This window comes from Phodopus roborovskii, unplaced genomic scaffold (genome assembly GCF_943737965.1).
Source record: "Phodopus roborovskii unplaced genomic scaffold, PHOROB, whole genome shotgun sequence".
In the NCBI taxonomy this organism is placed as follows: domain Eukaryota; kingdom Metazoa; phylum Chordata; class Mammalia; order Rodentia; family Cricetidae; genus Phodopus; species Phodopus roborovskii.
The window spans coordinates 34,080,858-34,103,924 of NW_026126409.1; the positions used below are offsets into that span (position 1 = coordinate 34,080,858).

Below are 23,067 nucleotides of genomic sequence, written 5' to 3' on the forward strand. Positions count from 1 at the left end.
ACAAGGCTTTGGCTCCTGTTCACATCTGTGATCACATCTTCTCTGAATTCATCATTACAGTTAGTGAGCTCCAGGTTGGGGAGAAAGTCTAGGTCACATTGGTAGAAGCATGAACGTTTACTTTCCAAAGGAAATCCATGCCTCTCCATCTGCTTTACTCAGTGCCTAGAAGGCAGCCCTTGGAGCATACCTAGATGGGAACAGCAGATGTTCAAGGATGTGAGAAGGAAAAACAGACCCTGGTACTATTACCTCGAAATCGCCATGTGTTTGTCCATTCGAGCTTTTAATTCCTCGTTTTCCTGCTGGAATCGCTTCAGTTTGTCAACCAACACCGTGTTGTTGTCCACCTTGGTGTAAACAAGGTTTGTAGTCATAAACGAATGAATACATAAATTCTGTCACTTAAGGCATATCCCTGATAGAGGACACTGTCACAAGATGGAGTGAGGGGAACTGTACAGGCTAACAGACTGTGAAGATGCAATGCAGCGAGGCTCTGTAGAGCTGGGAAGTGATGACCGATAACCTCCCAGCACAGAACAAGGGGCACCTTTGTCCTTCTGGTCTCCACAGCCATCACTCTCACAAATCCACTAGGTGAGAGATGTAAGCATAAGACCCACAAAGGCCTTTAATCACTGAACATGGTGGCAAGCTAATTCCATCCCAACTCATTGTCCTTAGGTATGTTTACTACTTGTTTAGGAGGCAACGTCACAAGCTCCAAATTAACTTGGCAGGTCTCTGCCTACAGCGGCTCTCCTGCTTGGGTTGCAGTTTCTAGGTGGAGGTCTTGGTTTTAAGACATTCTCATGTCCAGAAAAATGTTCACAACAAGCCAGTCTAGTGAAATAACTTCCTAGAAAAATATCTACTGAATTTTTTTTTTAAAAAAGAGGGAGGAGGGGGAGAGAAACACCTTGAAATGCTTAGAATAAAGCATTCAAGATAAAACCACAAATTGGAATGACTTGGAATTAAAAACAGTGGCCGTTGGCCAAATAGTATTATTCTACCAATGCTTTTGTTTCATACAGGTAAAAAACTTGACCTTTGATGTCACAGAGATAACTACTGGCAGAGCTAGCTCTCAAAGCAAGGCTTTCTTTCTCGAGCAATGTCTGTTGTCTGTCCTCACACTAACTTGACACCAACTAGAAATATCTGGGAAGAAAGCCCTGAGGAAGGACAGTGTACATCAGGATGGGAGATTGACTTCTTGATGGATTGCCTAATGTGGGCAGCACACGGACATTGGGGAAGCAGCTTTTCATTTGCTTGGCCCTCATTCTCACTGGGAGTTTATCTACCCTGCTGCCCACACTGCTGTTGCTGCTGATTTATCAACTTCTTCAGGCTTCCAGTGTGGAAGAAAGGCTCTCCAGGAATCCCTGTCGGCCTTTGGCACCAGGTTGCAACTGCAGAGGCGCCTGACCTTGTGGATTGAACAACTACCAGGATCTCAGGTTCCCCAGCAGCCATTTTCAGGCTACTCTGAGCTGATCATATAAGCCAACCTAGCAAATCCTCCTCTAATGGATATCACCTCAACTCTGTTCCTTTGGAGGACCCTAAGATACTAAGTGTTCCAATTTCGTTGAAGGCCAAGAACTCCTAAGTACTCGATGTGGACAAGGCAGCCACACTGAGTGCATCCATTGTCATAGCAATCTATCCTCCTATATAAACAACAGTGTGCTGCTGACTTATGCTGCCTCTGTGTCGGGGCATAAAACAGAAATATCATGGCCCAATAGAAATTAAAATGGGTGTATGTTTACAGCAGAGGCTTTTACCACCTGAGATCTGATAAGTTCAGAAGCATGAATGGAAGATGGAGCAACAACTTATTAACAGGGTCTCCTGAGTCATCACTGCCTGCCTGCTGAGCAAGTGCCACAGGGTGACCTTTGCCAGGACATGTACTGGGTTGGGTCTATTAATGACTAGGAGTTTCCTGCATTCCCTGAAGAGGAGGAAAGAAAAAAGCCATTTCTTGTATTTCTGGTGCCTCCAAAATAGGTAGAAGTGAAGAGTTCTGGCTATACGTTATCTGCTACCCATTCTGACCCCTACATGATAGATGGGCTGTGTGCTCTCAAACCAGAACTGGGCTGGACTTAAAATGTCAATTCGGAAAACTCTTTAGTGGCTGTCTGTCACCTATGTACCTTTGCTCAGGACTTTACTGAGACAGGACATTACTGACAGGAAGGCCGTCCACACTACTTTAGTATCAGATTTGCTCCCCGTGCTGCCACAAATGCCTCCATGGGGGTGAATGCCCACAAAGAGAAACACCCCAATCATCCCTGTGAAGCCACCTAATACTAGGGGCCTCGGCACCCACTGGCCTGCCAGGCATCAGCATGGGAGTGAGCCCCTTGTGACCCTTCAGTCCCGGCCCAGCCACAAGCTGACCACAGGAATGGGCCAAGCAGTCCCAAACAGCAATGGCCAACCTGATTATGACACTAGGCTTTAGGTGTCTTCTGCACAGTGATTGCAAGGAATCTAAGAACTGCTCATGTCCGACTGCTAAAAATGACTAGTTCTGCCCCTCGTCTTTTGGCTACCACAGATGTATTTCCCTTAGAAATTATTAGCACATATTCACTGAACAGTGATGAGCTTCATAATGGCATTTTTGTTCAAGTGACTCATGTAATATTTACTCTCCGTTACTCATTCCTTTCTCCCCTTGCTCATCCTCATCCTCACTCTCTTCCAATATGGTCCCCTAGTCTCATGACATATTTACACATGCTCATCGTCTAGGCTCCACACGAGAGAATATAGTGTTTGTCTTTCGGGGCCTGGCTTATTTCACTCAATGTGATCATCTCCAATTCCATCAATTATTTCTGCAAATGACATAATTTCATTCTTCATTTTGGCCAATAAAAATGCCACTGTGGATTTAAAAAAAAAAAAAAAAAAAAAAGCCTCCCCTGACACTGCTATCACATTTCCTGACAAGGTGAGGTAGTGCCCAAAAGCTCACTTAAGCATTGCCTTCCTTGAAGAAGCCATTAATTATCTCTAGGAAACAAAACATCAAAACTAAGCCAAATCCCCAAACTCCAAACAAACAAAAGCCAAACAGATAAGCTCGACCTCTAGGCTCCCCATTGTCCAGGCTGGTCTAGATTTGAAGGAGACATTTCTTCATGAAGTAATGAGTTACCCACAACTGGGAGGAAGAGGAGAAGGAGAGAGGAAGCACTGGCTGGCTGATTGGTAGGCAGTTGGGAGCAAAAGACAACAACATACAGGGTCACTTAAGCTGTTCTGAAAACCCCTGCCAGCTTGGCTTGTGTCCTGACTGATAGCACACCTGTGTTTCAGGGCTGGCAGTACACATAGGGCACTCCCCTCAAACACAGTTGAGAAGGTTCAAATTCTGATCACGGTTTTCAACAATGCTTACTGTTTTCTAATTGGGCTAATCCTATCACCACACAATTTTTTAAATCATATTCTCATTCTTAAAAAGATAAAGGAGTTCTACAAGATTATATTGTACCAACATATCCACCCATCCCTCCTGACCAGATGGCTTTAGAGTAACTAAAATTTTCCATTACCCCAGTGAAGATTCACAGACTATTGGAATGTGAGCCTGATTCGTTTGTGATAGCTTTTTCCCAAACTAGTAAAGTAAATCTAGAAGGCAGCTTATAATAGATCTGAAAAAGATGCAACTTGGACCCTTTGTGTGATTTCCACACATCATTAAGTACAGGTTAGATTGGCTGCATAGCTCTAAAGCCATGAGTTCTGAGTCCCTAGCTCCCAGGCACCACCCTGCCACACCCCCACACCACTGGGGAAATGCTTAATCCACCATTGAGGAGGAGACATACCAGCCTCTCCATCTTCATCAGCTTCATGTCCTGCTGGTGGAGCTTCTCATTCTTGATCTCTAACACAGCTTTCAGGCTTTCTAGCTCTTGCTCCAGATACATGACCTGAGGGTTTTTCTGGGAAGAAAAAAAAAAAAAAAAAAAAAACCACAAAGATAATTTCTCTGACTTATTTCTCATATTACACAGTCTGACCTCTTGATGTACTGAATCTGCTTAGACTTAAGCAGAGTAATAAGTGACTGACTTCCTTTTGACACAGGCAGGGTTATGCTATGAAACCTAGACTGACTGATTATTTACAGTAATCCTCCTGCCTCTGATTCCCATTGCTGGGATTACAAACATACACCACCATGGCCAGTTACATCAGTTACATGTATGTTTCTTTTCTTTGTTTTTTTGAGACAAGGTCTCATTCTGTAGCCCAGTCTCACCTATAACTTTCAACCTTCCTCTTGTCTTAGCCTCCCCAGTAGCAGAATTACAGGGAGCCATCACCATGCCTGGCTTCACTTCTTAGACAAGTTTCAAAGAAATAAAAGAAAAGTTAAGATCATTTAGACCTGAAAGACTTTGGTCATAATATTGACAACAAACACTTTTTCCTTAGTCATTTAATAGTGATAGCTACTATGTTCAGCAAATCTCTTATTAGACATAAGAAAACCATTGCTTACACCATAAAAACAGCTCTGGAGAGCTAAACAGCTAAACTGGGATCTAGAGGCAGAAAAGGCAACAGCAGTTTTCTATAAGCAAAGTCAGTCTCTGAGGAGAAATATAGGCAAAGACAGTACCATATGCAAGCCTCTGGAAAATACCATACAATGATAATGTCCTGAGCCCCTGGGTTTTCCTTGTGGTTATGTTGGCTTGGTCACAACTCTAGGGCAGCCACAAAATGACCATAGAAGATACCACAAATGGAAACTTGTGGTACCAGCACGGTGGGGCACCCCCACACCCCACTAATGGAAATTCAACTGAGCATCTGACAATTTGATACACATCAGATATAGCTGATCTATTGGCCAGATGTGATTCAGTTTTTCAGACAGGACTCAGGGTCGAGATAATTAAAACCAACAGGCATTGGTTGGTTCCTCCATTGGTTCCTCCATTCTGGAGGAATCTTAGGGGAGAATTGAGGACTTGCTTCTGCTTTACCCTACCCCTCACATTCTCTACTTCACAAGAGGAGGAAATACATCTATGGGTCAAATGACCTGCTGCTTTGTAAAGTCTGGGAGGGGTCCCAGACCCAGAAGGATCAAATCAGGGACCACACATGCATCTTCAAGTCCAGGTTCTTCAAAAATAAAACACTACGTGGTCCTTTTCAATAGTACAGTGTGGGACCTTAGATAAATCTCATATTCATTTGAGGAAAACAGTATAATCTCTTGTCATCTTCTAAAAACTACTTTATGTGCTTGCCTACATGTATGCATGTATGTTCCCCATCCATAAAAAGAAACGATGTGCAGCCATATGCTGTCTCAGGATGAACTGATAACCAGGGAAGGCTATGTATCACATGACTCTTTAGAATGCTCAGAACATCCAAGTCTGTGGAAATGGAGAACCGAGTAGTAGTTTACTCAGGGCAGGAGTCGTCTGGGGAATGGAGAGTGACTTGATGGGTTCAGGTCTCTCTCAGGGAAATAAAAACATTCTGGAATTAGATACCAATGACTAACACACAATGTCATGAATATGCTAGGATACTGAAGTCTAGGGTTTTTTGTTTTGTTTTGTTTTGTTTTAATATACGAAGAATTTCTAGGTTTGGATTTTGCTATTTTTCCCACTGGTAGTTGTTCAGACCTTTGGGTTTGAATCTTTGTCTTATTCAAAGGAGTGTAAAAAAAAAAAAAATCAATGAACAAAATTGTATGAAGTACAAAGAATATTCTAAAGCCCCAATTATGTCTCTAACTGCTAAAGTAGTAATTGAATCGAATGGCAACTGACCAGAAGAAAATCCAGTAGCAACAGGAATACACAACTTACCGAATTTGCCTTCTCTCTTGATATTCGCTTTTGTTCCTCTGATTTCAGCTTTTCATTTAAAGCATCGTTTTCACTCTTCAGATCATTAATTTGTTTCTAAGATACAAACAGTAACACGTGGAGCATCAGATACCAGGGCAGGATCAAAGGTACCAAGAGGCATAGTCCACACCATCTGACGGCACCAGGAGGGAGGAACTCACCTCTAGTGATTCCTGCTTCTCATTGAGTAGATTCTCAAGTGACTTCTTTTCCATTTCATGGCTTTTCTTGATTTCTGGAAAGAAGGAGCTTTGTTAATCTGCTTTGTTTTTTTTTTTTTTAAAGGCTATAACACCCTATGAGATCACGACACCACAACCTGATGAGTCCAGATGTGGAAGCTGATGAAGTACAAACTATGTTCCTTTCAATTCATTAAGATTCAATTATATAAACTAAGCAATGTTTTCTCAAAACAGCTTTACTATAGGCAAGGCAGAGATTTCTGGTTCAAAGCCCAGAAGCTCTGATGCCTATCAGAGGACCTCAGAATGATAGGGTTTTGATTTCTGGTCTGAGGACCCTTGTCTTCCCTTTGATTTGCTCTTCCATAAGAAAACAGAAATCTAAAATTAAGTTCATTCCTAGCAGGAAAAGACAGTGTTTACTAAATGTGCATGTAAATCAGCCATTTGTTTACCACCATCTGATTACACACAGCTCAATTTCTTATGAGACAGTCCCTCCCTCAAAGTCACACGGCCAGTTCAACTATACACCACTCTGTGAGTTGCAGCTGGTTCATGGTGGACATTCCATGGTACAGCCAACTTTGTCCCTTAAAAAAAAAAAAAAAAAAAAAAAAAAAAAAGCCTCTCATTCCTTCCTTTTGACTTCAAACTTCAACCATGGTAATACTAAACAGTATATCTTGTCCTTGTCCATCAAATGCCACCCATACTGTACCACAGCCAGGCTGTGCAAGAGCATTGATTCTTTTCAGCACTATGCTAGAATCTGACTCTTTGACTTTCATGGGACCTAAGGAAGCAACAACTACTGACACCAAACACTGGCACCAAAAAGGCCTTTAGAAGTTCATCCTGTTTCCTAAAGGCCTGGCCTGTATAACTAACCATTATTTGCATCCTTAAGGGAAAAGGGCACCCATTAGCAACAAACAATGCACAAAAAACCAAGAGGCCCGCCAAGCAATGCCATGCCATGGGGTGTTCTGTACAAGGCAGAGTTATGAATCATTTCCGTTTTAGTAAATATGATGTATTTCCATTACATCTCTACTGAAGTGGCAAAAAGCATCCTTGCCTGAAAGGGAGGTTTCGTAGGTTTTCTTCAGCAATTCTACTTTCTCTGAGTGGCTAGCTTCGATTTCCAGCTTGGTGGTTTCATGGGCAGCATTTAAGTTGTCAAACTGTAAGGAACAAACATACAGTAATTTACCAACAAGAGCAGAAGTGCTAAGATGATCAAGAAGCATACACTAGGGATTTAATTCATGTGCTTACACTTTTGTAGCTAATGGCTACTTGCTCCTCCCACAGCTCCACTGCATCCTCCCCAGGAAGAGAGATGGTCCAAGCTCTGCAGGGTTCACTGGTGGTAATGGCTGAGTTCATCACAAGGAGTGGAGCTGTACTTCACAGGCTCACCTCAGCCTCAAACCTGTCACACTGACCACTCTACTCTCAGCCCCTGCCTAGCACATGCCTGGGATATAGTAGGAACTATGCACATAGGTAAATAATAAAAAATCAAATAGGAAACAGAAATTCAAAGTTTATGATACTAATGGGGAAATGGGTTATTAAAAAGGCATTTTAAAAAATGTACAAACCAGTGGTTTAGTATCCGAATACCAGGATGCTTCCAAGGGAGATTAATTTTGAGGTTATTTCTATTCCGTCTTTTTTTCCTACTAGGGATTGAACAGAGCCTTGGATACACTTTGCAAGCTCTTGCTGCATCTCTGAGCTCTGGCCCTCCATTTTAATGTTTGAGACAGTCTTATTAAGTTGCCTCAACCTCTCCAAGTACCTAGCTGGTAAACTGGTAGGATTAGGATTATAGACGTTTTTGTTGTTGTTTTTTTTTTTTTTTTTTTTTTTTTTTTTGAATCCAGGAACTCACTGAGGCTGTATTTGGCCCTATTTTCAGTTTTTAATTTGAGCCATGTTGAACTTTCAATTTTCTCAGCAGCTAAGGCAGGCCTTGATCCTTCTGCTTTGGTGTTCTGATAGGGAGGTACCCCGCTGTGCCCAGCTACTTCCCCCTGGCTTTAACTCAACATTGTTTCATCATAAACACACCCCTAAAGGTTTCTTTCCCCAATTAAATTAAAAGGCAAGGGATAACTCATTGAAAATGCAGACAGCACATCTAGGACTCAACAACAGCCATGCCTGAGCAGCCCAGTGAGCCACCTACCTGCTCTTGCAGTTGAGTTTTATACTTTTCTGCCTCCTCGCTGTAGATGTCCCGAAGCTTCTCATACTCCACTGTGTAGAATTCCTTTAGCTGGTTCTCCAGTTCTGTCCGGTCCGTCTGGTGTTGCTGGTTTAGTTTCTGGACGAATCCTTCATATGCTGTTTGTAAGTCATTCCTAGCCTTTTCTAGCTTCTCACAGGTGCTTGAAGCAGCAACTATAAAGGACATGAAAGAGAAGAACCTCTAAACATGCTCAGTGTCTGAAACTCACAACATTTACACATAAACACAACACCATTTCACTCAATGTCCATCAAAAGCCATGTGCTAGAGGCCCATAGCACCACTGGAGGGTGGTGGACCATAGGTCACTGGGGCACACTTTTGCAAGGGACATCAGGATGCTGTCCCTTCCTCGCTTTAATTTCCCAGTCATAAGGCAGTTTCCTCAGCTGTGTGTTCTCCCTGCCTCGATGGCATAAAGGAATGGGGTCAGTAGATCCTGGACTGAGACTTCCAAAACTGTGAACCAAGATAAATCTTTTCTCTCTGTAATTTCACACATGTTATGCATTTTGATTGCTGCTACCATTCTCTCCCACCTCGGTAAGCCCCCTTCTACCATACAATGCCTGTCTTCTTACCAGGCTTATTGCACTTAGCGTGATGGTCCGCAAGCTTGTGCGAGGACTGCCTTCCCTTTAAGGTTGACTAAGACTCCAGTGTGTGTATACACACCACACACTGACCTACTAATGGCACCTAAGTTGTTTCCAGCATCTGAGCACACTGAACAATGCTGCTATGAACACTGGCACACCAACAGCTGGTTGGGTTCCTGCTTGAATTTTCTTGTGTCTTGTGTGGATGAAGAACTGCTGTTTTATATGACCAAATGTAATAATGAACAAGATTCCATGTCTCCACATCCTCACCAAAACATATTTTAAAAAAAATAATGTAGGAGGAAAGGGGAAAATGATGCAATTATAGTAATCTCTCTTTTTTCAATTTTAAGGAAAATATATAGAATATCCATTTTAATGTGTGTGGGCATGTGAGGTGACACATTAATATGAGGTGATACATTATGATTTTGATTTGTGCAGTGGGTTTTTAAGTAGAGTCACTTACAAATACATTAATTCTACTATGAAAGGCAAAAGCAGGCAGATCTGAGTTCCAGGCCAGCCTGATCTACAAAACTACACAGAGAAACCCTGTCTTGAAAACAAAACCAACCAACAAACAAAAGCAATTCTACTATTTAGACTGAAAACTTTACTCCACATGATATATAAAATAGTACACACTGTGCCTTGGGAACTAAAACACACACACACCACACACAGGAGCCAAGTGTGGTGGTGTGTGCTGCATGCACCCAGGAGGCCGAAGCAGGAGGATCTTTGTGTTTGAGGCCTGCCTGGGCTACAAAACAAGACTATCACAAAACAAAACCAGACAGACAAAAATCGCAATCAAACCAGTCCACAAAGTACAAGTGTTGGAGGGAACAGCCAAAATAGCAGATGGATGAAAGCCAGACTAAAGGGGCTGTCACAGGGAATGATTTAATAAATGATAATGAATGGCTTTCTCAATTGCTAAAAATAACCTTTTCACACTTACAGCATTTATCAAGAAAGATTCAAGATGTCCAATATTACTCTGACGAGTAAACATTAACATTAGCTGACTTTCTAACATGTAAAAATGAGAACAATGGAAACCTTCTCAGGAGGTTGATTGTGTGCCTCAAATTAGAACTTTTTATGGGAAAAAGTCTATAAAAGTAGCCAGTTGATGAAGAGCTAGCTTCTTAGTGAGGGAAATCCTGTTTTTACAATGTCATACATCAGCAATAACAAGCAAGCAAACATGAGTAGGCTCATCCAAACACTCACACCAGACCCAAGCATCTGGGCACACTGGTGTCTGGGTACATGGGTGTCTAGGCATGCACACACAGTACACGATTATCTCAGTGAACCCCATCATTTATGTCTACTGTGGGTACACAGGGCTTTTATACACTACACCTGTCAGAGTTTCACACATCTGCTTATAATCAGACTACTGTCAGCTTAAATATATAATCACAGTATGCTGGTGTTTAAAATCAACTAGGATATACAGAAATCCTCTCCCATTAGCCACTGGATAGGTCTGCTTACTCTGTTTAAACACACAAAAACCAGTAGCCTAAACAGTGTGCAGCTTTGCTGGCTACTGCGAGCTCAGTGAAGAGGGAACAGATTGGAGGGGAGAACCGGAAAGAGAAAGAGCAGATGGAGGAGCAGACCGCTTACTACTGTTACTTCCAACAACCAAAGGGCAGGGCAGAGCAGGGCAGGCCTGGCCCCAGGAGGTGACATCAGCCTGCAGCTGTGCAGGAATCTTCTGCTGTTTACAGTGCTGTGCACAACAGCTGGGGCTACACTCCACCCTCACGCCAATGGCTTTAGTTCAGATCCAAGGCCTGGGCTCCTACGGGAATGGTTACTTTGTGGAGAGACTCCTGAATTCTTTTTTAGAAGGATGCACGCATAAACACTGCACTAGGGGCTTTCAGAGGGCTCCTTGTCGTCTGCTGGGGCATACTATAGGTGCATAGTAGGGGAATAAGGACTTCACCCCACAATTTTAGGCTATGGATGCTCTCCCTGGTTTCTCAAAGCATGGAGGAGTCACAGGGCCACCAGTGCTGGCTGCTGACCATCCTCAGTCTTTCTTCTTGCTTCTTTGCTGGAAGTCCACTACTTTCAGTTTATCTGACAGCTAACAAAGCCAAACAATAGCAGAAGGCCATCCAGGATTAAGAATAAGTTACCTGCACTTGGGAGGCAGAGGCTAGTGAAATTTCCCTAAACTGCCAGTTCCCAGACATGGTCTCACTTTGTCATGGAGCTCTGGCTCTCCTTGAACTCACAGAGATCTGCTGCCCCTGCCTCTGGAGTGCTGGGATTAAAGGGGTGAGGAGACATTACTTTCTGCTTAGAAAAAATCTACCACTTATGTCCTTGTTTTCAAACATTCCATTCCATTAGTAGTTTTCAAAGCTTGTACATCAAGCACATATAGAATAGATTCTTGATGTACACTTGAAAGTATATTGCTTATGAGCTTTAAAAGCTAGCCCCAGCAATCTAACTTAAGACATTTAGCTAGAACAGGGCATAGTGGTGCATGCCTTTCATTCCTGGCATTTGGGAGTCAGAGGCAGGTGGATCTATTTGAATTAGAGGACAGCATTGTCTATATAGTGGGTTTCAGAACAGCCAGAGCTATGAAGTGAGAACTGTCACAAAGGTGTGTGTGTGTGTGTGTGTGTGTGTGTGTGTGTGTGTGGGGCACACATGATGTCCTATCATTCAGGAAGCTGTGGTAGGAGGATAGGGAGTTCAAGACCGGACTGGGCTAAATGAAGTGTTCAAAGCCAGTCTGGGCTACACAAGAGCCTCTCCCCGAAAAACCATGGGCTACAGATACAGCTTAATGGTAAAGAATGTTTGTAGCATGCACAATTGCCTGGATTCAATCCTTAGCATCACAAAAAACTTTTAGACTCAAAAAAAGAAAGGCAAAGACCCATTTCCAAAATTATCTCTAAAGTCTAAATCCATGTAAAAGATAGAAGTTGACACTTTTATCAGAGATACACAAGCCCTGAGCCTACTGGGCCAGGGGCAAAGCAGGGGAATGGGGGAGCCCTGCCTGACCCTGCCCTGCCCTGCCTGTCTAAATCACAGCTATTTGAGCAAGGCAAAGTAGCTGCACAAGAAGTAACAATCATTTGGATGGCATCTAGAGAAGGCACCACTGTATGGTCAAGTCTGACCTTGGGAAAATAGAATCAATACTAATCTCAGGCCCTTTGGCAGTTACCCCTAGTAGAGAGGAAGTGACCATACTTAATTAGTCCCCAGGGATTTTTGTAACGGGGTTGGGGGGGGGCAGTTGAACTGAGTATTTCCATCTCGTAGAGACAGATTTCCCTTTGCTGACTGATGAATGTTGTTATGGAAGAAAACATTACCCAGCCATGGCCTGAAAAATGTCAGTATTCTTGGAAACCAAACAGAGCTGCCTTCTCTTTAGTATATGAGTAATAATGTTTCATTGGAGGCAACTAGCAATATTTTCAGTGCTTGAGAATACAAGCACCTTCACAGAATAAAACCAGAGAACTGGTTCCAATCTTGGCACTCCAGTTGTCTACCGTGTGATTTTCAATGGTTGCTCACATTTCCTCACCTCTAAAATGGAGACAACAGGGATACTTTCCCTATGGAATTAAGTGTAATATGTAATAAGTAACTGGCCCTGGGCTCAATCATTTAAATGTGTGTTATATGTTACTGTTGTTATTATCAGAGGACTCAAAACTAATTGTACATTCCTTGGAGACATGCTTGAAGTTCAAAACAGAATATAACAGTTAATTGAGTTTGATCTTTAGCACCTACTCTCCCCATACACTATGTACACACACACACACACACACACACACACACACACACACACACAAGTACATACACTTAAAAAAAAGCATGATTTGTCTAGGATTTAAAAATGACAAATAGGTAGCTGGGCAGTGGTGGCACAAGCATTTAATCCCAGCACTCAGGAGACAGAGGAAGGAGGATCTCTGTGAGTTCCAGGCCAGCCTAGTCTACAGATCCATGGTGGCCAGGGCTGTTATACAGAGAAATCCTGTGTCAGAAAACAAAACAGTAAAAGAATAAGTATGCCCACATACATAGCAGGGTCTCCTCCTCCAATCAACCTGCTTCTATCATTCTTTATCTTCTAGACTACAAACCTCCCTTACTTTCAGGAGATGTGTGTTTTTTCTATAAACAGACCCAAATTCCAATAAAGAAGGGCAAGGGAAAGTGTGGGAGGTGCAGTTCACATGGAAAGTGAGGCAGAGTTTGTACCATGTAAGAGATAGTGACAGAAAGGGACAAATAGGAAAATGGGAGGACCCCCCCCTCCAATTGTGTGACTTGCTTTCCCAAGATGCTTTGGGGTTCTCTTCTGCGTCATTCTGGAGAGAAATGGGAGGGCTTGTGTCTAACTTGCCTTGCCTACTTTGGGTCCTCCTCTTGGTGGATCCCTGGCCACCTGGGACCCAGCCACCTGCTGGGAGTTCTGGTTCTTTTATGCCTTTCTTCAGAACACAACTGATAACTTTGTCATTCTCCTGTACCCCGTGTCCAGAACCACAGACTGAACCTGCCCCCAAGATTACTATATAATAATACTATTTTATGAAGTCCCTTCATGACACACTTCTGGGCTAATGGGGGCTTAATCTGTTTTAAAAGCAAAGGTGTCCCTGAAAAAACTAACCAGGAAAGGTGGGACCCAGATCTTGGTGTCCTGATTCACAAAGTGGAGGAAAAAAAAAAAAAGTTTAAGGATAAGGGCCAAGTGTGAAGTCATTATACATTGTATAGCAAGTCTAAGGACAGGGCAGTGGGCCCTGAGTGCATGAAGGGTGCTAGGGTTGTGTGTGTGTGTGTGGGGGGGGTGATCACCCACCATTAAGACCTTCACATTTTGTTTCTCCAAAAGTAACTTTCACAGAGCTAAGTAACCTGGGGGGCTCATGACAGACAAGGGTATCCTCTAAATTTCAAAATTGTTCACACAAGTCATAATGAAACTATCTGCACAAGGGAGAGAAGACCACGCGCGCGCGCGCGCACACGCGCACACACACACACACACACACTCTCTCTCTCTCTCTTTCTCTCTCTCTCTCTCTCTCTCTCTCTCTCCCTCTCCCTCTCTCCCCCCCCCCTCTCTCTCTCTCTCTCTCTCTCTCTCCTCACTGTCTGTGGTGCTTGGGAGAGCTGGCTCCAGATCTTTGGAGTAAGAGAGCAGGTCCGGCACCTCACCTCACCTGGTCAGCCCAGCAGAGCTGACCCTGTTGGACAGGGTGCAGGTGAGCTAGCCCTGAGGGTGGGAGAGCACCCCACCCCAGGACCCTTTGCCATACTGTGGATGGGTGAGGGAAAGACACCTTTCCCTCCTCGTCCCTTGCTACCTGCAGCAGGCAAGAGAGCTGGTGCTGGGGTCACCAGAGCAGACTGGCCTTGTCCATCACAGGCTGCAGCACACAGGAGAGTGGATCCTGGACCCAGTCTGGACAGAACAGTACAGCTGTCCCTGCAGGCTGGGATGCAGGTGAGCTGGCCCTAGGATTACAGAGCAGGTGAGTTAACCCTGCTTCTCCATGCTGCCTACAGCAATCAGGAGAGGGGCCCTGCACCTTGCCTGGCCAAACAGAAGATCTGGCCCTGATGGGTGAGTTCGAGTGAACTGGCCCAGCTCCTCACTGCAGGCTGCACTAGGAGACCTAGCTGAGGCAGTGCTGGAGAGCTTGCCCAGGTAGTGATGCTGATGGAAACCTGGTAGCCTGACCAACCCAGCTAGCTAGCACCCAGGCCCAGAACCTGGGCTATGAGTTGGCCCGCCCCAACATCCACCTCATCTATCGCCTGCTGGAGCATGTGAAGGGGACGAACCTACAGATCCAAACTTCAGAGTCTCCAAGATACAGGACAACAGGAGTCCCAATGAGAGCCCATTATTGATAGCATAGCAGAAGCCTCAAACTGGACCGATGTGACTCATGGTAATGAATGCTTGCAAGTATAGATATGTAGACTGAAGGGAAAAATGTGTCTCACCAGGGTTACACTAAAGCTTCCACATCAAGATGATTCTTCTCCTTTTGTTTGCTTTGTTTTGTTTTTAGTTTTTCTTTTAAATTTTGTTTTGTTTTGCGGGGTTGGTTTCATGGACAGATGGTGGACATGAGGGGACTGGGAGATGATGGGAGATGAGTGGGATCAGGATACATGTGAAATCTACAAAGAATCACTTAAAAACACAACAACAAACTGTCCACACCATGAATCTACTCCCCCCCCCCCAATAAATAATAGATATTGACCTTTACTTACTTCAGGCCTTGCAAAAAGGCTCTCAAGCTCATATTTTCATACAGGGCTCTGAGCTGTTGAGTAGCTATCACCCACTGTAAGGCTCATTTTACCAAATGGAACTGAATGGGGGTGGGCAGAGCTGAATTGAGCCCCTCAACCTCCTGTGTCCCAAACACAGAACCCCAAACTGGATCTAACTTGTCACCTACCTCCCAGTTGGAGATTTCAAAGGCAAAAGTTAGTACAGACACCAAGGATTGCTATAGTTCAGTTCTCCTTGGAAGCCACGATGAAGAACAACACACCCTGCCTCTCCTTCCTATGCTGATTAGTTATGACAAAGTCCTGGCAGGTTGTTGGTAATCTGGCCCTGTCAGCCTATCCACTGCCTTCTGACAGAGGTGCCCACCTGGGCCTCCACTGCCAGGTTCTCCTAGCCAGTGGGCAGATCTGAAGGCTTTTTTTGGGGCTGTTTTCACCTCACGCGCTAGCCAACAACAGCACACACACTCCCCACACACACATAAAATAAATAAAGATCAAGGAATGAAAGGGGAACAGAGACAAAAGCATGGCAGAGGAAGTGACAATGTGTTCTAAGACACAGTCTGAGGAATAGAAATCTGAGTGTCAAGAACCACATTTCAATCAAAATAACGCAGTCACTCCCAGCCAGTCACTAACGTGTCCATCTTGCCTCCTTCCAGATCATTCATTTTTAGGGCAGAAGAATCAAAAGGCACTGGCATAAGTCCTCAGGCATGCATAAACTTTCAACATATAGGAATAGAATAAAGACTCTTGGCAGTATTTAATATTAGTAAGCTTGCTTAGTTTTTATGTACCTTTTCACATAAAAGCAACATTCTAGACAGTGTGGTGTCAGGATGCAGTCCCAGATGCTCCGGTGTCAGAATCACCTGGATGATATTAAAAGTGTAGATTCTTGGACTCCATCCCAAACTAAATGAGTCAGAGCTGGTGGGTGTGAGAACATGGAAATCTGTTTCATCTCACAGTGTCATTTATGATCCAATGTTCTAGACAAGTGACCCCGAGTTAGGAAAATCTGAGATTTTAAAGTTAGGAAAAAAAACAGGGCAAGACGCCTCCTGTCAAAATACTGTTGGCAGTAGTTTGCACGTCTGTAGGTAAAAGAGCATGGACTTTCACATACCAATAGACAAAGGCATGTACAAATTTAGGATACATAAAGATAATAAGAGAATGGCCCAAGCCTGGGGTAGCTATGAACTCCTCCCATCAACACTTTGTCAAGATTAAAAACAAAAACAAAAACAAAAACAAACAACTCTAGGAGTGTCCTTATGCTATTTTATTGCACTTTACTTTAAAAAAAAAATGCCTCTTTTAATCAGCTGTAGTGTCTAAGTCACTGTAGACAACCAGCCTTGTTACACAAAGCAGAAAGGTGTTAGGCAGTCTGTGGCTTCACTGGGTGAGTGTTCATCAGACATGTTATAGTCTGCTTTTGACAACTTACTCTTTTTAAGTGGATATGAAGATATTCTAATTTAGCAAGAGTTACTCCTTCTTACACCTTTGATTGGAAAAGGAGCCCACAAAAGTCACTAGTTGTCGATGTTTGCTGGTATTGGTTTCAAATGATTTTCCAGTGTTTTAGTCACAGGAAACACTTTGTATCAGGACTAACAGAAATGTGGTAGCTTGGACACTTTGGGTTGTTGCCCAAATGTTCTGGCTTTGGAGCTGCTTAGTAGTGGGAGAGCAAAGTAACTTTTGAGCTTTGATTTCTTTTATAGGACACAAATTACTTAGGGCTAAATATTGCTTCTTTAGGGATGATTAGAACCCAGAACCTGTCTTAATTTTTACAGAAGAAGGGGAAGTACTGAGGATTTTTACATACTTATCCTGGGATTCTAGCAATGTTTGGTGCATTAAGGGTTAAAATCTCATTTGGTTCATAAAATACAAATAATTGTGGCTGATTAATAAAAAGATATGGGAGTTAGCCCCAACTTTTCACAGCTAAATGAAAATATATATACCTTACTTGGAGCTAGGAGTGTGGCTCAGTAAAGGATTTCTCTAGCATGTGCAATGCCCTGAGCACAACAAGCAAATAACTACTCCTCCTTACTTAGAAGAAAAAAATGTAATTTTGAGGACAATGAGAACCTCAAAGATTATGGTGTAAGGCCTCTATATATCACTTTTTATTCAACACAAATCCAGAAATAATCAGAATGACTTTCTCAGAGGCAAAAGTTTGCTTTAGATATTGACCGTGAAATGCAACAGTAAATACTGCAGAGACTGACATTCAGTATTATCTAGTGAACCGCTACCAGGGTGAGACATAGCACTTCCATCAGAGTTATACATCCCAATTATTATCATGCATTCAGAAAGGCAGAAATATTTTTTAAAGCAGCTCAGTGGAAATGTTTGTGTTTAGAACCCCTCAAACATTTGCACACTGCATGGAGAAGTCCACTTTCCCTGTCACCATCTTAGGTTGCAAAATCCATGCAGTCTATCCATCAGTGTGCCCCAGGCCTACACACCTGAAGGAGACAGCGACTTTGCCTTTAAAGACCTCTTAGTTCTAGGTGGAGGAAAACAGGCACAGAAACCAATAGCTAAACACAAAGTCTTAATGTGTATCAAGTAACCAGAAGGGTAGAAAAAGTAAAATTAACTTGTTTGAAAGATTTGGGGGAAATTAAACTGAAGACAAGATATTGTAAATGGGTCTTTAAAATACGAGTAAATGAAGCGCCTCAGAGACAAGAATGGATGGGTAGCACAAAGAGAAGAAAGCACTCCATTCAGCAGAAAGCAGAAGAGGAAGACAGATACATGAATTAGATTCCACCTGAGCCCTGCAGGAAACCAGGTGAATAAGGGGAATGAGCACCTAGACAAAAAGTCAGGCTCTAAATAAACAAATCAAAAACAAAGCAGAAAAGGCAGTGGGTGCTAAAATGCCAGGTTTACCAGGGCAATCTTTGGAGCCCATGGAAAAAGGGACATGTGGCAGGATGGCAAGATGAACCACCTGTTGGGTAGCTATGGCAATATGGCTTCAGGAATGCTGAAGAAGGACAGGTCTGAGAAAGTTTGTTGTGTGTGTAGATAATAGAGAGTGCTGAAATATAAGGAGTGTGAGTCAGTGACTATCCTGGGTACCAAGTGACTCAACTGATGCCTCCTGCCACACTGGGGGATACATATAGGTTTGAGTAAGATGACATGCAGAGGGCTCAGGAAGCAAGGGGCCATCCAGGAGAAAGTGTCATCTCACTGGGCTGGCATGCCTAGAGACACACACCCACAGCTCAGAAAGGACAGCATAAAAATGGACAACCATTTATGGACTTAGTGCTATACCACTCTACAGGATCAGTGGTTCTCAACCTTCCTAATGCTAAGACCCTTTAATACAGACAGATCCTCGTGTTGTGGTGACCCCCCCCAATCATAAAAATTACTTTGGTTACTATTTCATAACTGTAATTTTCTACTGTTATAAATAGAATGTAAATATCTGAAATGTGACCCCTGTGAAAGTGTCATTCGACCCCCAAAGGGGTTGCGACCCACAGGTTGAGAACCACTGCTATAGATGATCCATTGTCATTACTAACTTCTTCAGTGGAGGCTACTGAGTGTGACGTGAGAAAGCTCTGGGCTTGTTAAAAGAATCCAAAGACATGGGGAAACACCTCAGAAGCATGGTCCTCTGTCAAAGAAGCCAGACTTGAATGAGGGTACTACACTTTCATTGACATGAAATTCTAGACGAGACAAACTGATACCCGGTCATAAAAAGCAGATCAGTATTTGCTTCTAAGGGAGTCCAGCCTTAAGGAGTCTTCTGGCATTACAGAAATTTTCGATGCATGTGTTGATTACATGAGTGTCTGTTAAAACTGATGGACTGGCTAGATATCTCAGGGGATCAGGCTGGCCACCAAACCTAAGAACCAGAGCTCCACTGATGGAAATCAACAGTGTGAAAGGGGAAAACCCAATCCTGCAATCCTGCAAGCTGTCCTCTGACCTCAACACATGTGTACGCCCATGTGGATACACACACAAAGAAATGTAATTGAAAGGGGTAGGGGGAACAATGGGACAGACAGAGACACAAAGACCGAGTTCAAAGCCAGCCTAGTTTACAAAGTGTGTTGGAACAATGGAATTTTCTGTGTATAAAATACACTTTACTGAAATAATGGTGGTACAAAGTTACATATGTTCTATAAACAAAGCCAAGAGGCTACACAAAAATCATGCCAGGATAGTAGGAATATAGGATATTTCTTGTTCATGCACTGGTCTTTAAATTATAAACTCTCAGATGCCAATTAACTAGCACTAAGCTATGTAAATGGAGAGATCATGATGATTTCTACTTTTTTTTTTTTTTTTTTAAAGAAGAAGGAAAGACTCTCCTCCACTAAGGACCATAGTGTCTGAAGATAAGAACACAAGATATGGTAAATACATCTGTGCAAGGTATGTGAGAGTCATGGTTCTATTCTGGGTAGATCTCTTGAAATTTGCCCAAACAAATAGATTTTCCATGAAGGGATGTGGGTCAGATAGGAAAAATCAAAAAACAAACAAACATGCTGCTTGCCTGTCAGGTGAGAAGGGTTAGCTTAGGAAGGGGCTATTGGGGCACTATATGAGAAGGCATCCAGAGTCAGTAGATGGTGGAGGTGAAGGAAACCACTAGATTCTCAAGGGCAAAAGCATAGGCTATAGAATTGCAGCATTCTGGGGTTTATGAATTGTCTTTCTCCCTCCATAATTCTTGGTGGAAGTAAGTTGGAAGACAGTTACTCTTTCTTAAGTTGCCTAAAGAGTGTCAGGTAGCAGGCCACCACTCCATGTATTTTCCTACTCCATTCAAACTCCACACCAATCCAGCAAAATACACAGACTTCAAATCACTAAAGTGGGAATTCTATGTACTCAAAAATGTTAAGTTACTCCTCACTGAGAGTGTATGAATGAAAACCTACACCACTAACCCAACATTAAACACCAATATAGCAGCAACTAACTGGTCGGGTCTCACTTAGCATTTGAGTGTGATGGACCTGTCCGGGGGATTTCTAATAGTATTTCTACTACACAGGTGTGACACAAGTGAGTGTGCATGTATGTGAGAGTATGTGTGCACACCCACCCACCATAGTCTCACTATGTAGCTCAGGCTGGCCTGCCACTCACTATGCTGGCCCAGGACCTGAAGTGATCCTCTTTTGTCTTGGCCTCCTGAGTATTGGGATTACAGGCACACACCATGACATAAACAGAAAGCTGCAGACTTCCCAGTAGGTATGGTTAACAGTAGTTAATACCACACATGGATACTTTACAATATTTTACCTCATGTGAGCCTCTTCAACATCCTTGGGGCACACACGTGTATACTGTCACTTTAGAGAGAACAAGACCGGGAAAGGAGAGATGTTACCTTACAAGCCCTGGGGCCACCCAGTCCCCAACTTAAGGATTCAAATATGGATGCCGTGACACCATGGTCCTTGTGTTAAGCTTTTTACTGCTTCAAATTTGAAAACTGAGGTTTGAGCTTTGATGTGTAAACTTTATCTTTTCCATTCTGGTCCACTATACAAATCTAGCTAAAGGCTTCAAGAACTTTCTTTCTAGCCAGCTTTATTGCACTTGTATAAAAGAACTCTCCTAGTCGCTGGCCAGACCAAACCTTTTCCCAAATGCCTTCTGCTGGTCCTTCAGCAAGTGCTGGACCTTGACAAGTCCATCTGATTCAGTAGATACCAGAAATGACAATTTCCCCAAGTCAAGCCTAGAGTGACAAAACAGTATGGACAGGCCACCCATAACACCCTGACACTCTGACAGTGGCAGGAAAGACACACCAGGCCTCATTCTCATTATCTCAGACAGCGAGGTGAGAGGACAAAGGAGGGCTGTTTCCTGACAGGCTCTGTGATGACTGAAGTACTACAGACCCGGGCTCCAGTTTACATTGCTCAATTGTGAAAAGCACTTCACCTTTCAAAGCAGAGGCAACGCGAGCTCAATGTCCCCGTCTGTCCTGTCCTGACTTTTCTTGGACAACAGAAACCTGAATGAAGTGGGCTCATCTCTACCTCCACGGTGTTCTGATGAACTCTGCAAACTCACGAGAGGCCCTCTTTTCTCATCTCCTGACTCTGTATCTATTACAGTGCTTAAGGCACAGAAAAACAAATTGAGCTGGCCATTGAGTAACCAAAATGGAGACAGCCAGATAAAATTAGACTGTGGGAGGCCTTCACAGTGTCTGAGATGAGGGCAGCCCATGCTGTGGTGTCTGTTCTGGTTCACAAGAGCTCTCCCATACCCAACTTCTGTGCTTTCATGTGTCTTAACATTGCTTTTCCACAAGGGGACTTCCCTTCTATACCTGATGGCTTACCTATGGTTGTGAATCTCAAGCTATGTAGGAATTGACCTCAGCTCCCACTGGGAGGTATAAAGAATAGGGAAGAGCATACTCTTGACCCTACATGCACTGGCCCTTGACCTTTACCATGGTTGGACCAGTATAGTTGTTGACAGATATTCCAGTCCAACAAATCAGATTGGCAGTGATTAAACTATGATCTGGTTCCCCAAGAAAAACAGGATTCTTTGAGAATTGAATGAACAAAATTTGCTTTAGCCCCAGCTGCTCCCTTTGAAGAACTTATGTTGTGCTTACTCTCCTCAACAGCCCATCAGCAAGCAAAGCTGAGGACCAGGCAAGTGCCCTTTGGCTAAACATTTCCAGATCTAGTTGAAGCTATATCATGAAGCCAATTCCTAGGCTGAGGGATCCCCCACAGATCAGGAGTTGGGGCGGACCTCTCACAGAGCACTGTAGCTGAGGTAGAAAGGGCAACAATATTATCTTTGTCCTTCAAATCTTAGGATCTCCAGAAGAGACAAGAACTCCAACAGCAAACAATAGGACTTACTATTGAGTGTTTTAGGCACATCACACTGTTCCTGGAGTTGGTAAATAACCCCCACCACAGCTCATCCTGACCACTTGAGGGGCATAGAGTATCCTTGTTCTGATGGGTGGCCCTAACAAGCAGCATCCTTTTAATTTGTACACACAGACACACACACACACACACCATCCTTTCTGTTCAACACTCTTTAATATAAAAAGTGGTTCAGAAAAATAAAAATGACATGATGTAATTATTCAGCAGGAATCCACACAATCACAGAACATCATTCTGCCCCTGTCTACTTGGTATGAAACCCGCTTTGGTCATCAGAAGCCTCAGTTAGCTTACTCAGACACCAGTGCCAGGAATTCTGTGAACTTGGGGTCACACTGCCAAGATTCAAAAGCAATGTTGATAGTAAGTGTTTGCACAGATACAAGAGGGAGAAATAACAGCCGCCAGCGTGTAATTCTGGCTACAGAGCAGGAGGGAACAGCAATTTGTCAATTGCAGTAAACTTTACCAAGGGAGGAAAATAAACTCTTACCTAGCTCTCCCCGGAGGTTGACAAGTTCTTGAGAGAGGGTTTTGTGTTGCTTCAATGCTTCCTCCCGCTGCGGGAAAACACACATCAAGTTACTCTTTTCAGTAAGGCACACATTTGTCATTGCAAGGAAGACCAGACCCAGAATCCAGAAGCCAAGATACGAATCACTTAAAGCTAATAGCTTGTGTCATTAAAAACAAAGCAAAACACAGATGTCCCTTTGCCCCAAAGGAAATTCGAAAAACTATTATTTTCCCAGGTCCTGGGGAAACTTC

The 23,067-nt window shown here is 43.3% G+C and overlaps 1 protein-coding gene across 1 annotated transcript in view; it reads right to left on the reverse strand.

Annotated features, from left to right (window-relative positions):
• Positions 1-23,067, reverse strand: part of Mtus1 (microtubule associated scaffold protein 1) — an 88,230-nt gene that overhangs the window by 2,545 nt on the left and 62,618 nt on the right. The window contains exons 6-12 of the mRNA XM_051182315.1: positions 22,793-22,859; positions 8,313-8,527; positions 7,194-7,299; positions 6,089-6,162; positions 5,886-5,981; positions 3,870-3,986; positions 253-350 (exon numbers count right to left, since the gene is read on the reverse strand). Of these exons, the coding sequence (XP_051038272.1) occupies positions 253-350; positions 3,870-3,986; positions 5,886-5,981; positions 6,089-6,162; positions 7,194-7,299; positions 8,313-8,527; positions 22,793-22,859 (773 nt within the window). The remainder of the gene's footprint in view (positions 1-252; positions 351-3,869; positions 3,987-5,885; positions 5,982-6,088; positions 6,163-7,193; positions 7,300-8,312; positions 8,528-22,792; positions 22,860-23,067) is intronic.